The sequence below is a fragment of the Trichoderma atroviride genome, chromosome 6 (genome assembly GCF_020647795.1).
Source record: "Trichoderma atroviride chromosome 6, complete sequence".
Classification (NCBI taxonomy): Eukaryota; Fungi; Ascomycota; class Sordariomycetes; order Hypocreales; family Hypocreaceae; genus Trichoderma; species Trichoderma atroviride.
The window spans coordinates 3,123,604-3,137,576 of record NC_089405.1 but is presented as its reverse complement, the minus strand read 5'-3'; the positions used below and the strand labels follow the sequence as shown (position 1 = coordinate 3,137,576).

The 13,973-nt window shown below is 48.0% G+C and overlaps 6 protein-coding genes and 1 non-coding gene across 8 annotated transcripts; 5 read left to right on the top strand and 2 right to left on the bottom strand.

The window, feature by feature from the left end:
• Nucleotides 1-217: 217 nt before the first annotated feature.
• Nucleotides 218-1,367, bottom strand: TrAtP1_011657 (uncharacterized protein). Its single transcript, XM_014084753.2, has 2 exons — nt 940-1,367; nt 218-886 (listed from the first exon to the last, which is right to left on the bottom strand). Exons 1-2 carry the CDS (start codon nt 1,346-1,348, stop codon nt 576-578), a joined length of 720 nt encoding a protein of 239 aa, XP_013940228.2. The 5' UTR covers nt 1,349-1,367; the 3' UTR covers nt 218-575.
• A 718-nt stretch (nt 1,368-2,085) lies between these two features.
• Nucleotides 2,086-3,419, top strand: TrAtP1_011656 (uncharacterized protein). Its single transcript, XM_066115204.1, has one exon. It carries the CDS (start codon nt 2,323-2,325, stop codon nt 2,584-2,586), a length of 264 nt encoding a protein of 87 aa, XP_065971302.1. The 5' UTR covers nt 2,086-2,322; the 3' UTR covers nt 2,587-3,419.
• Nucleotides 3,420-3,883: 464 nt separating this feature from the next.
• TrAtP1_011655 (uncharacterized protein) lies at nt 3,884-5,786 on the top strand. 2 transcript variants are annotated; one of them, XM_014084752.2, is made up of 3 exons: nt 3,884-4,375; nt 4,431-4,818; nt 4,874-5,786. In XM_014084752.2, the coding sequence occupies exons 1-3, from the start codon at nt 3,965-3,967 to the stop codon at nt 5,644-5,646; spliced, it is 1,572 nt and encodes a 523-aa protein (XP_013940227.2). In that variant the 5' UTR covers nt 3,884-3,964; the 3' UTR covers nt 5,647-5,786. The 2 variants fall into 2 exon arrangements, with proteins under 2 accessions (XP_013940227.2, XP_065971301.1); XM_066115203.1 differs by having other exon boundaries at nt 3,884-4,818.
• Nucleotides 5,787-6,233: 447 nt separating this feature from the next.
• TrAtP1_011654 (uncharacterized protein) lies at nt 6,234-7,272 on the top strand (the record flags this gene model as incomplete). The annotated part of the gene is made up of 4 exons (XM_014083426.2): nt 6,234-6,287; nt 6,346-6,820; nt 6,903-7,019; nt 7,079-7,272. 4 exons carry the CDS (start codon nt 6,234-6,236, stop codon nt 7,270-7,272), a joined length of 840 nt encoding a protein of 279 aa, XP_013938901.2.
• A 355-nt stretch (nt 7,273-7,627) lies between these two features.
• On the bottom strand, nt 7,628-9,151 carry TrAtP1_011653 (uncharacterized protein). Its single transcript, XM_014084751.2, has 3 exons — nt 8,568-9,151; nt 8,343-8,491; nt 7,628-8,283 (listed from the first exon to the last, which is right to left on the bottom strand). Exons 1-3 carry the CDS (start codon nt 8,865-8,867, stop codon nt 7,743-7,745), a joined length of 990 nt encoding a protein of 329 aa, XP_013940226.2. The 5' UTR covers nt 8,868-9,151; the 3' UTR covers nt 7,628-7,742.
• A 107-nt stretch (nt 9,152-9,258) lies between these two features.
• Nucleotides 9,259-9,354, top strand: TrAtP1_011652. The gene has a single exon. It is a non-coding gene; the product is annotated as a tRNA-Lys (tRNA).
• Nucleotides 9,355-10,525: 1,171 nt separating this feature from the next.
• On the top strand, nt 10,526-13,354 carry TrAtP1_011651 (uncharacterized protein; the record flags this gene model as incomplete). Its single annotated transcript, XM_014085021.2, has 7 exons — nt 10,526-10,611; nt 10,719-10,945; nt 10,998-11,476; nt 11,556-12,249; nt 12,310-12,886; nt 12,951-13,080; nt 13,145-13,354. 7 exons carry the CDS (start codon nt 10,526-10,528, stop codon nt 13,352-13,354), a joined length of 2,403 nt encoding a protein of 800 aa, XP_013940496.2.
• Nucleotides 13,355-13,973: the final 619 nt, after the last annotated feature.

Below are 13,973 nucleotides of genomic sequence, written 5' to 3'. Positions count from 1 at the left end.
TTAGTCATGATTTGCCTAAACGCGTGAACTTGGATCCAGTCTTGTATTTATGCATAATGCGATGTGCCGGCCCTACACGCCAATATGCTGGTCTTGCAAACCTGCACATTATCAGCGACAAGCGGCACAGCGAGTTCGCCTAGTGTAGAAATGGTACCGGAAGGATCTAGACTTGAAAGCAACAATTGAAAAGTAAGAAGGGATACTCTAAGCATCCATAAGAATTTGCGTTACGTAGCTCATGGGCTAAACATGGTATTAATTTATGGCTTATACAACGGCCACTCAATTTTGACCTCGCTACCAGAACAAAATTATGATACAGAAGTAAAGCGAAATCAAGCGTCATTGACTAAACTCCCGAGGTTTCAGTTCTATATCGGAATTAGCGGCATCGTATCCTCCCATTAAGCCGCTGACCAAAGAAGTCCTCTTTTCAACCCCTCGCATCAAGGCAATTGAAGCAAGATAGGACGATATTCGGATGCTGAACTTGACGGTGAACCACCTCTATGGTACATAAGATGTCCATGGCAACGGTGGGGTTTGGTTTGGCTAAGTACAGGTAGATGGGATTAGGAAGGGGTTGGTTCATTCTCTGGGAGGTCCAAGTATGGACAGTCTTTTGGATCTTGATAGAATGTGCCACCGAATTCTTCAATCATCTCACATTGCTCCTCCATAGTAAGAGAGTTGTAGATGACGCCGTAACCTTTCTCCGCCGCGTCCCAGAAATCCATGGAGAGCGCCCAGACACCGCCCGAGGCTGGCCAGCCGATATATAGCGCTGACTTATCTTGGGCAGGTCGCCCGGTATATTGGTCCACAAAGAATTCATAGTCGTATGGAGACTCGCTTTTCCACCATCGAGCACCCAGTTTCCGGACTAAACAGCTATTAGCAATACAATCCATTCACTTATTGAAACACATTGCTTACGCTGATTGCAAAAGGCGTCTTCCGCATCTGCCGAGGCTTCAGGTCGCAGGATTTTGGCAACACGGCGGTCGAAACCAAGGAACTGGCGCTGCACATTGTGAACATTAGAAAGCCTGTATATGCCGCCTTTCGATGGCCAGCACATTAAGATGGAGCCGGGATTCGAGCCTGTCGACAACCGATATTCTGGCAGGGGCTCCTGGCTTGGAAAGTCGCATCTATCATTGTCATCATCATCATCACCATTGTCGTCGCTTGGGTTCATCTCGTAACAGATCGAGTAACAGATAGACAGACGATCTATGAAGCCAATATAGTCTAATTCGTTATTGGTCATACAGTCCCAGTAGCCATCATTGCAGGAGGCTAGTGCGAAAGGGAGAAGGAGAAGGCCGGCGGGAAGAATCATTGCATTCGTGGCACGCAGCGTAACCAAGGGACATGAAGCATGAAGCACCTGCAAGGAGGGCGCGTTTATTTATGTATTCCCAGTCTCCGCATCGCCTGACCAGGGTGGGGCTGGTACCGGCGTTCTTTATTTTGCTGCCTGTGGCCATTATCGCGAACTAGGAAAGCCAGCTATATATTACCATCAGTTGTGCCGGGCACGCTGGAAGAAGTTACAGATTGTCGGCCGTTGCTGGCTAACTCGAGCTGTGCTACAACGTTCCTGATAGGCACTCGAAAATAGCAAACTCACAGCTTGCAGTGCTGTCTTAAGCCGCCTTACATAGGTAGGTAAGGATGCATTGGTCTACAAGTACCTGGAAGCATCCGAGCCGCTGTTCAAAAAAGGAAATCTCCGGCATCTAGGCAGGCGGAAGCTAGCCTGTAAGAAGTGTCAACGCCAGGTTCCAACGTTACAAGTGAATCCGATTGGAGATTATGGCACGGCAGACTGGCCGCTGAAGAAGGGCCCCGCTCTTCCAAACGAGCTGTAAACGTCTAGGGCCGGCCTATAGTTCGGCGTTGTTGGTTGTGCTGCTGTAGAAGCAAAAAGATCCCATCTCCGGAAATTGCAATTTATAGTTGGAATTGTAGTAATTCGATCCATGGTAAGATCCACAATGGAATGCATAACTAGGGTCTGTCAATGCTTCATGCTTAAAGTAAAGCTGTAATGTAACCCCGACGGCCGTGTTAAGTAGCATTATATAGGCGACATAGATCTCATCGTGCATGTCACCATGCGTCGCGTGATAATTATCTAGGAATTACTATTTCCGGGAATAGGACCCTTTGCTTGTGACTACAGTACATCCAGCAACGCTGAATTACAGGCCTATCCAAAAGCACTTACATACCTAGGTTCCAGACGGAGATTGCCTTTTGGAAACTTCACTGCACGAAATACATATCTAGAGTCAGATCCAAGTTGCGACAATGATCTGCGCTCGTAACGTGCGCGAGAAGGAGACCTCGCCGGACTATCTCGCGATACCCTCTCTGCGAGGGTCTGTCATGGCTGGGCTACTTCTCTTTGGAGAAGCCGCAGCTACAGGAAAACAGCAACAGCAGCGCCGCCGCATACGCTTCAACTCTATGCCTCTCCGCAACTATATTCTCTGGTCGACGATGCCTGAGAAAACAAGAATGTCTATATTGACGACCCACGGCATGAATAGCGCGGTCAAAGCATCATTTTAAACTTTTCCAACCTGAATAAAAGCCCAAGGAACAGGGTGTGAGGCTGTATCAAGAGCAGCATTGTCTGACAAGGATTTGTTGACAACCGGCAACATTTCTTCTTCCTCCTGCAGGCCTGTGTCCGGCACAACGGGCGCGACCGGCTTTAAGATTGTTTCTCAAGTCTTCTCAACGTCACCTCATCACCTGCCGCAAGCTACCTTGAATTGGCTTCCAAAGCACTGCAACACCACGTCAGTTTTTTCAGCGACTCTCACGCGCCAACATTCATGTTTGCTCGCTACCTGTCGTCTCGCTACCACAATGTGCTGCTAGGCACTTCAGGGCACCAAGCGATTAAATACACGTGGCGCCATGCGGTTTTCGAAACCACTGCCGATTTCGAAGTCGGCATCTCGCAGTCTAAGGATTAGTCTAGGATGTGTGTCGTGTCAACGATGTAGAAGCGGATCTCGTTCTCATGGAGTTAGGGCTTGTTTTTCCCTCTTCACATATTACTTTCGCTCTCCGTGGTATTATTTAATACGGTGCTTCCTGTGGCTACGTAAGTATTAATGGAGTTATACCAGCTGGCACACTCTTCTTTGTCCATGTGGCTTTGTCAAACTACCACTATTTCCTCGTTCCTCTTACTATCCCTCTAAGTGCTGACCAAATCTTTGATAGTCCTTTTTTCGATTAACAGGTCGCGGCATGTTGACCCTTACACAACAAGGCAACAAGGACTGAAACAAAAAAGAAAAGGTAATACATAATAAAAGAAAAAAGAAAAAGATGTTCAACAACTGCACGCACCAATATACTCGAAACAAATACTCTCATAGAATTCATGCATGCCATAAATGCAGGTACGTTACCAGCGTTCAACGATGACAGGCACATGCGCACATATAAACCTAATCTTAAGCTAAATAAACGGGCTTCGTATCTCACAAAAATCGATAGCTGACGGACTCCAAGTTATCCGCGTCATAAAATAAACAGCGTTAAGCTGGTAACAGCACCCATCTCCGAGAAACAAGGCCGAGAACCCGCAAAATAGCCCGGCAGGTCGCCACTATAGTTATCTGAAACGATCCGTATCAGGAAACTGATCCATCCCAGTCCTCAGCGCAGGCCAATCACAAGCCACCATTGCTTATCACTCAGCGAGTAATGGACGGAAAAGACGGCATCGCAATTTTTATAGCTGGGGATTGACAGTTGATAAGAGGATATACAAGAGATAAGAAGAAAATAGGATCGGCCATAAAGACATGTCGTGTGCGGTTTTCAATATTTCCTCCCTTGGGTTACACGTCGGTTTTGCTGTCGTGTAATGTGAGACCCTCTTTGAGTGGACTGCTTCGTCTTTCCTTAAACCGTCAATTCAGCAATCATGTCCATGGAGAAGCGCGATCTCGAATCGGGATCTCCGACCCCCGACAACGCCATTCAATCCGACGTCGAAGCAGGCCGAACCATTCTTCTCAAGGCAGATCGCGTGCATGAACTACAAGCACGTGTCGCAGTCTTGCGATACCTCAACGGCTTCGAATCATGGCTTGATCGCAGACTGGGCGTTGAGACGCAGGGCGTGGATCGGATTCCAGAGGAGGAGAAGCAGCCACCGTCGGTGTGGAATATCTTTCTCATGTGGTGGTCGCTCAACATCCACGTTGGCGTTTTGCCCTTGGGGTTGCTGGGACCGGAGTTCGGTCTCTCGCTGAAACAGTCGATTGCGGCTTCAATCATCGGTATAATACTGGGCGCGCTGATGACTTCGACTACGGGAACATTGGGACCAAAAGTAAGGACATCTCGGTGTGGCAGATGATCTCTAAACATCATTCTAATAAAGGCAGCTCGGCATGAGACAAATCGCCACATCTCGATACTCTTTCGGCTTCTGGGGCGCCAAACTGTGTAGCGTCCTCAACATAGTCGTCGGCGGCGGCTTTGCAGTCGTCAACTATGTCGTTGTTGGCCAGATCCTCAGCGCCGTATCAGGCTATACCATGAGCATCACTGTCGGCATCGTCATTATAGCTGTCATATCTTATGTAGTGTCCATCTTTGGCTTCCGGCTGATTCACACTTTTGAAAAGTACTCATGGATCTATACGTTTATCCTGCTCTGCGTTCTCATTGGACAGGCGGCGCCTCATGTACAAACCAATCTCCCGGGCGAGGATGGCAGTTCGGGATTGGTATATTCGGGAACGTTTCTCACCATTGTTGCAATCAACTTTTGTAAGTTTTTTAAACTCATCCTCCTATCTAGCATGTCCTGACTCATCATTGCCAGCCAACGCATCGGGATGGTGTTCCATCGCCGCAGACTACTACTGCAACTTTCCCGCCAGCACTCCCGCTTGGAAGACCTTCTTCCTCACTTTTTGGGGCATCGTGATTCCGACCACCTTTTCCGTCACTATCGGTTGCTGCCTCGGAAACGCTGCCACCACGGCCGCTTATCCCCCTTATGCCGATGCATACACTAATCATGGCCTGGGTGGCCTTATTAGCGAAATTTACCACCCAGATGCTTGGTCCAAGTTTTGCCTTGTGCTGCTCACCTTTTCTGTTCTTGGCAACAACATTGCCATCAACTATTCATCCGGCCTAAGCATGCAGCTGATGGGCCATTACTTTCACGCCGTGCCTCGCTTCATCTGGTCCATGGCTTTTGCTATTGTAGTGGCGGTGCTAGCCATTGCAGGACAGCAGAACCTATCCAACGTGGTCAACAACTTCGTGTCGCTACTAGGCTATTGGACTGTGAGCTTCACCATGGTGCTGATGCTTGAAGATCGCATCTTTCGCCGCAAAGATGGCTACAATCTCGAGGCCTGGGATCAACCGCACTTGCTTCCTTGGGGAGTTGCAGCGGTAACTGCCTTATTGGCAGGATACCTCGCTGGGGGTGTACCGGGTATGAGCCAGACGTGGTACGTGGGACCCATTGCGGCCAAGTTTGGTGGCGATGGAGGAGATGTGGGCATATATATGAGCGCGGCTATTACAGTTGTTGTGTATTCTGTGGGCAGGTACATTGAAAAAAGGTATACTGGCCGATGATTATGCTCAAAGGAAAGTATATATGTATATAATTGTAACCTCAATGCACATTGATTTTCCATTATACAGACTACAGAGTAGGGAGATAGATCTTGAACTTCCACGGTACATGTAAATCAATAAGATTAAGTAATCGTTCATATGGCAGTAGATACGTTATCAATTAGTATAAGGTATAGAGTTCTTTTCAATGGACATATCCTCTTCAAACTCCAGGGTTGTCTTAGCCAAGGGCATGTCGATATACCAGATTACCACCAAGGACAAGCTCAATCTCCCTGCTGGAGGCCAGTTGCTCTGTTTGGCCACCAGAAACACATGTCGGGCTTATCAACTAGACGCCTACGACAACTGCCAGGCGTTGGTAACGAGCTAGAATACAACCCTGGTTCAACTCCAGGAATAGAATCCAATAATAAACTCGGTTTCTAAATAAAACCTAGCATCATGGAGAGGCTGGTCACTTTGTTCTGAGCAAGCTGAAAAATTACTATTCTCTATATACGCCGTAATTTTTGACATGACACAGCTCTCCGTCGGGCACAGCCACTGTCGTTTCGGGCAACGCTGTGACTACCCCAGTCCCGATGCCGTCGAATACACAGAGCCAATCAATAGCTCAATACGGGCAGTGGTACTATGTAAGTCGATTCATCGCATCTATCTTGTCAACGACAACCTAACGCTTATATTGTCAAGGTCGAGGCTGGCGACTATTGCGCTGCAATATTGCTGAAATTCAGTCTTGCACTCTCAGACTTTTACTTCCTCAACCCTCAAGTGGATTCAACCTGTAGCAATCTATGGGCCAACACTTCTTACTGCGTTAAGCCCGTTGGAAACATCGAGACTTACTCTGGCTACACGACTGCTACGGAAGCAACCACGTTCACACGTCCAGTAACAACAACCGACTTCGTGCCCAGCTCCATCCAGACAGCTACCTTGCAGCCCACAGCCTCTGGCACTATCAGTGACTGCTACGTGTATGAGAACGCATTTGACGCCAATTCGAAGATAGAATATCTATCCGCAGCAGACTCGTGCTCTAGTTGGGCACACTTTGCCAACGTCACTGTCGAGCAGTTGTTGGAGTGGAATCCCAGCCTCTCGGCAAATAATTGTGTACTCCAAGCAGGGAAAAGCTATTGCGTACAGAAATGGCGGACTCCTCGTAAGGCATTCCGTTATGAAATTTTACCTACCCTTGAGCTCAGCGCGTTGCGTGTTCACTGACGGTGATACTTACTTTCTAGCAAATGTGGTGCTGCCATATGACTATTGCGTGCCTGCGAACCGCACGCGCATACCAGCCTCGACATTTCAGCCATCACACTGTAGCTGTTACACAAACTTTCGGATCCAGGACAAAAGTATAATGACTTCCTTCACAATTGTCAATCCCGCGTTTCCTTGCTGATTTTTGCTATAGATAATTTCAACTGCTCCATGGCTCCCAATCTTTTCGGCATCACGGTTGCGGAACTAACCAGTCTGAATCCCTGGATTGGATCTCACTGCGATACTGGAATCTGGAGCCAGCTGACCTCAGATGGCTACGAACAGGTTTGCGTGTTGAGATATGGGACTCAGCCTACCGGCTCACAACAACCACCTCCAGTGTGATTCCAACAACGAGCATCCAAGAGTGGCAAGAAATAGCACACAATTATTACTTTAGATGAGCTTTGGAGTACTACTGATGCGGTGGCATCAGTTTAGGTGAGTTCTTGCATATGGATGAACCCTGCCGTGGGGTCGGGATGTAGCACACTTTGGCTGGGGAATGCTACAATTGCCGTGCCATGAGGTTTTCTAGTGACATTTTCTGAAAGGAATTTCCACTAGTTACTCCTCTGGTGAGCCTTTTCGTATCTCTAAAAGGCTTACGGAGGTCAAAAAAAGGTTTAGCCCGGTTACGGGGGAATAAATCATCGCCAGAAAACGAGGTGACGCGCGATGTTATATAAATGACATAGTAGGGAATCAATTTGAATGCCATTTCTATCGTTACTAGATTTCCTGCTCAGAATACGCAATGGGAGAACCCAGCTGGCTCATCAGCAAAGGAGACTAAAATGTAATCTTGAAGATGTCTAGCGGCTCGATTGTTCCGTGGAGAGCGGTCTCTCACGGTCTGCCTGATTTGCTTCCTCGCTTGATGACTTCTTCCTCCAATATCCTACGAAATTCGTCTCGTCTTCACTACCATCCATGTATGGGGGTCTCACGTACTGGTCCTCCCAGAAACATTTTCCAAGCACGTGATAATTCCCTACGTAGTCTAACAACGGCATGTACATCCAGCCCACATCTTCCTCCCAGTATTCAGTGACGCCATCATGAAATGGGGCCGGTACTGGGCGGCTCATCTCCTCTGGGGACCATGGGGACTCCCAGTCCTTCCACAGAATCTTAACGACTGGCAAGTCAAGACCGGGTTGATCCACGGACTCGAGACAGATATCATCCGCAAAGAGACAATATTCATATCTGGGCGTAGATGTCGCACGGAGCCAGTCTATGTCCCAGCATTTGTCCTTCTTGAAATCGACCGCGTCCGGCCGGATACGGTCCTCAAGGTTCTTTGGGACCCAGGATTGGAAGTGTTCTCGGACTTGGTGGGATGTGGCTCCGCTAATGATAGCTACCTATTAGCAGTAGCAGACTTGGAGTTGACGCGTCGCAAAACGTACTAGAGTCTCTTATCGTCGATGGCATGAAGATCATGGAATTGCAATACTTCCTCACGGTTGTAGTATTCGGCACTCTGTCGGACATCGTTGCGCAAGCCTTGCAGCAGACGGTCCCAAGCTGACTGGTGACCTTGAGAGCACCGATATATCTAGATTCTGTGCGTCAGTATGACACACTTTTGAGCAATTTTCCGAACAGATATCGAAGAGTATGGTATGACTTACCACCAAACCCCAGACGGAATCGTGAAATTTTGAGCAGGTCATGCGAGATTTGATACGGTCAAAGTCGACATCATGGCCGATACAGATTTCGTTCCCGAAATTCGGAGGAAATGCTGCTGAAGTACTGCTCATCATGGCGCGAGGACGACAAATCCGGTCAGTCTCACCTGTTGCATGGTACACCGAGCGTGTCGTCGCATCGATTCTGGTCAAGGATGTGAATAGCGATCTTGAACAGTTATGGTTGGCATTGCACATCTGCCGCAGGGCTCTGCCTCCAGCTGCAATGCGCTGCATCATGGAAGATTTGAGGGTATCGAGAGGCGTATAGGATGATAGGAGAGAGGGACTGCAATGAAAAGAGGAGGCGATGTTTGTTGGTTGCGCCGCAATCCGGTGAAGTGTTGAGTGGTCACAGACCCACCCTCTTGGCAAGCCCACTGTTGATCCGTTTGCAACAATCCGTTTGCCCTTGGTCAGGGTGTATTTATCTTCCTCTCTTGGATAGTTGCAGTTGTTGCTACACAAGCCTCTTCGCGTTTGTCATGTACTTTGATGTCCTCCAATCATCCGTGATGGCTCATGTATAGAACAAAGGCTTATAGCATCTTGTACGGCTCAGCCGTCCAACAAGCAGCCTGCGCTTAATCGGAATTTCATCGCCGTTGATTGGTCAACGGTCATGTGACTTGCCCGGTTAGCTCAATCGGTAGAGCGTGAGACTCTTAAGAGGGACACACGTTCTGATACAATCTCAAGGTTGCGGGTTCGACCCCCGCATTGGGCTTTTCCTATATTAAAACGATTCGAGTTTGGGCTGTCTTTTCTTTTTTGCTATTTTTGCACACATATGCAGCATCTTTTATTGATCATTCATTCCAATATGTGTAAGTATAGTTTTCTTTTACAAGGCAACGGTATCCAACAAGCGGTTCGCGTTCTGCGTTCGATTCGTGCATCCAACGGCAAGGACCGAAGCGATTTCAAAGTTCGGTTATTTATAGAGCTACCTCTAAATCTCACGCAATTGCCAACTTTCTGACACCATTTATATCTAAACAAAGCTCCCAAAAGCTTTTCGTAGCTTAAAAGAGCTGTGCTTGAGCAAATGTTTGCAACAAACAGAAAGAGTTTTTTCTACACATTACTATAGAAAAGAAAATGCGTCCTAGAACGACGCAATGGTAACCAACACTAGACTTCATTCCCAAATACACAACTCACTAAACCATCTAATTAGGCAAGAGAGGGTTTCCCTAAATGGTCCGTGGGGGTCATCCAAGTGCCTCTACTTCAAGCATCTTGGAAGCTTGCGGTGAGCAACGCTGAATGTCTCAGTATATGATACTCATCGGAATCATCCGACTCTTTGAGTTATAAGCGAGCCCATATATAATCGACAAACGTAATTGGAGAACCAAACTCAACGCCATTGTGTTGACTGATCTCAATTACAATAGTTCCTCCAAGTAACTACAGCATATGGCAATTCGCCCCACAGCCCTAGCGAATTTACACGAATCACAACCAGACTGTTCCTTGATCCTTTCCGAGAACTCTTTACCGGTATTTCAAGCCTCATTGTTGTGACGCGCCATTCGGCCCGGCTCTCAATACCCCAGATTTGAGAAATTCCACCAACCATAACGCCCAAACCTGCAGCTCCCTATTTTCGGGCTTCTTCCGATTCGCTATCCAGAAGCTGGGGAAAAGCCAAGGCCTCGGAAAAGTGTAGAGTGCGAGGGGGGGAATGTAACAATGACGGATATTTTTGCGGGTTGTCGCTGTAACTTTCAATCAAGGTTATCTGGGTTCCTTGTTCTTTATATATTGACGTCTTTTCCCAATGTGCACAGCCGAAGAACGTAGGAGATTCGTCAAAGCTGTTAGCTTGGGCTTTCTTGGCACTTGCATTGCTGTTTCGGGATTCTTCCATTCGGTGTAAGAACAGCGCCATCATGGTTCGAGCAACGCGACTGCTGGCGTGGCTCGCCGGAGTGACGTCCACAGTGAATGCTGCTGCAATTGAAATTGCTCCAGAGGGGTAAGTAACTATCTTTTCTTTTCTTTTTTCTTTTTCTTTTTTTTTTCTTTATGCCACATGCATGTTCTCGCACGGCTAAGCAGTATTGGTATTAACAAAGATTCCAGGCTCACTGCCCGTGATCTCACCGTGTCTCTGGATGCCAGTCTCACTTTCGGCCAATGCCACCCTGTTGTCCGCCACGAGGATTTTTGGATGGAGACAATTAAGCATACGGGCGTCTCTCCATTTCTCAATGATTCTTCATACACAGTCTACCGTAACGTCAAAGATTTTGGCGCAAAGGGCGACGGTAAAACAGACGATACTGCAGCCATTCAGGCGGCAATTGATGGTGCGCATCTACCCAATTCTGACAATAAACTGCTTCTAATTGACCTTTCTAGCTGGCGGACGTTGCTTATGGGGATGCGGCCCGGGCGATCCTCCGGCGAAAACACTCAAGCCAGCGCTCATCTACTTCCCCTCTGGAACTTACAAGATTTCACGAACTCTAAACAGCTACATCTACACGCAACTTGTCGGCAATCCATTGGACAGACCAGTTCTCAAAGCCGATAAGAACTTCTCTGGTCTATACCTCTTGGATACTTTCCCTTCTCCAACGACTTCGCCGTTCCCTACAACCATCAACCTTTACTACCAAGTACGCAACTTTGTATTTGACACAACCAGCGTGGATGTCAAATCGACTGTTGCTTGCGTCAATTGGCCTTCTGCTCAAGCCGTGACTCTGAGCTTCAATCACATGAAGATGGCTGAGAACAGCTTGCACCAGGGCGTCGTTTTTAACGGAACCACTGGCGGAGGTGGTGGTTCTGCCACTTTCATGGGAGACTTGGAGTTCACTGGAGGCAATATCGGTGTAAGTTGGCAGATTATCTTCTCAAACCCCAATAGCTTCGGCGCATATCAACAACGACTAATGTCTTTCATGCGAGCAGATTCGATTAAACAACCAGCAGTATGCCATGCGCGCTCTGACTTTCAACAATGTCAAGACCGGAATCCAAATTGACCACATTTTCACTCTATCCCTGCAGGGCGTCAAGTTCAACAATGTCAACGTTGGAGTCAATTTTACCGCCCCGCCAAATAACTCTGTAGGATCGGTCATCTTGATTGATTCAGAAGCCACCTCCACGGGCAACGTTGTCGTATCGCAACACACCGAAAACGCAGATGGCTCTCTCATTATTGAGAACCTCAAACTCAATGCCGTCGGCCATGCAGTCGCTGATACGCATGGCAATTCTCTGCTTGCAGGATCGACTCGCTCTACGACAATCCGCTCCTTCATCCAAGGCACCGTATACAAGGACCAGACCACTGGCAAATATCTCGAGAGCAGCGGCTCACTTTCGCGCCCCCAAGCTCTTGTAGACTCCAGTGGCGCTTACTGGACCAAGTCACGACCGCAGTACGAACAGTACAGCTCTGGCTGCTTTTCCAGTGTCCGAGATTTCGGTGCCACCGGAGATGGAAAGACAGATGCCACCAAGGCTATCAACGCTGCACTCAAGGCTAATGCCAACCGAAGGATCACATACTTCCCTGCTGGAAACTACCGCGTCAGCGGCACCATCCACGTTCCCGTCGGATCCAGAATCGTCGGCGAGGTCTGGTCTACCATTAGTGGTAAGTTGAAATTCTAGATTAAATTATATGGAGTCACTTACTCATTCAATCGTTCTTCAGCATACGGAAGCGCCTTTGAGGATGAAAAGAACCCTCAGGTTGTCTTCCAGATGGGCACCACCGGATCCCGTGGCATTATAGAAGTGAGCGACATTGCATTCGACGTGGCAGATGTCCTTCCCGGTGCCATTCTCGTCGAAAACAACGCAGCTGGATTCAGACCAGGCGACGTTGGCCTTTGGGACTCGCATTTCCGCGCTGGTGGCACAATTGGCTCTGCCGTTGAAACCAAGTGTCGTTCATATCCTCAGTCCCCGATCGATCAGTGCAAAGCCGCCTTCTTGTTCCTGCATCTCAAGTCTAGCAGCCAAACCTACTTGGAGAGCGTTTGGGGCTGGTCCGTCAACCGTGATCTCGATGGTCTGAGCGGTGCTACCAACGGAACCAGCCAGTCTGTTGCCGTGGGCCGAGGCCTTCTTGTGGAATCCAAGCTCGGAACCTGGCTTGTAGGCACAGCATTTGAGCACAATGTTCTTTACCAGTATCAGTTTGCGGGCGCACAAAACGTTCAAGCTTTGATGGCGCAAACGGAGACTGTCTACTGGCAGCCTGCGCCAGCGGCTCCCTCTCCTTGGACGTAAGTTCTACATCCCTTCTCATCAGATCCACGGCTCTACAGGACTAATTTATGTACTACCTAGACCTGATGCCCGATACTCTGACCCTGATTACTCCAACTGCGACGGAAGCTCAATCCAGTGTTTCATGGGCTGGTCTCTCCGTGTCGTAGGTGGCAGCGATATGACCTTTTACGGTTTGGGCTTTTGGCAAGTAAGTTTACTCTTTTTATGCTACCATTCCCAGCGTTGAGCAAAATATTGACCAAATGCGACAGTTCTTCAACGGCCTTAACGGTGTTTCAGGTCCATACGCCCAAGACAACATTGTCTCTATTGAGGGCCAACCGAAGCGGTTGAAGATTTTCAACCTCGGCACGCACTTGGTGAAGAACATGGTGACTGTGAATGGCAAAGCTGCTGCGCTGAGTGCCGACAATAAGGGTGGATGGGGCGGTCTTATTGCTGCCTATCTACCGTTTGCTTGATGCCCTTGATGGAAATGATGATTTTAGAAATGAAATGCCATTTTCTTAATTTAGATTGCACGTCATGAATTCTATAGAATGAATTGTCAAAAGAAGTAATTTGAACATGAAGTCTTACGATTGCTGGATCATATTCACCCCGTGTGTCAAATGTCGTGACATGTGAGTCTTGCTCTATACATGGTGCTCTCTACCTGAAAAAGTCCAGTCAAGCTTGGTTATAGAGCTCATATAACTGCTTGATAGATCCACAGCATGCACAATAAGAAAGATATATTTCACAACATCCATATCAATATACAACCCAAATTACAATACAACAACGGCTACAGGCAGTAGGCAGGCTAGGATGAGCGATTGACCGAAAACACCCCTTTCAACCACGATTTCAGGACGAAGAAACAACATACATCTCGGTAATTGTTTCCCTTGCTTATATCAACATCTATCTTCAGTGCCCCTATCCCCAACCTCCGCTTACTAACAGCTTCTCCTGTAGCCTATTCCTCACCCTAGCAGTTCCTGCATGATTCCAAGCAGGGAGGCCCCGAAATGCTTATTGCGACTGTAGCCAAGCTTTAAATTCCATCCCCGCAGCCCGTATGGTAGGTAAATCGGG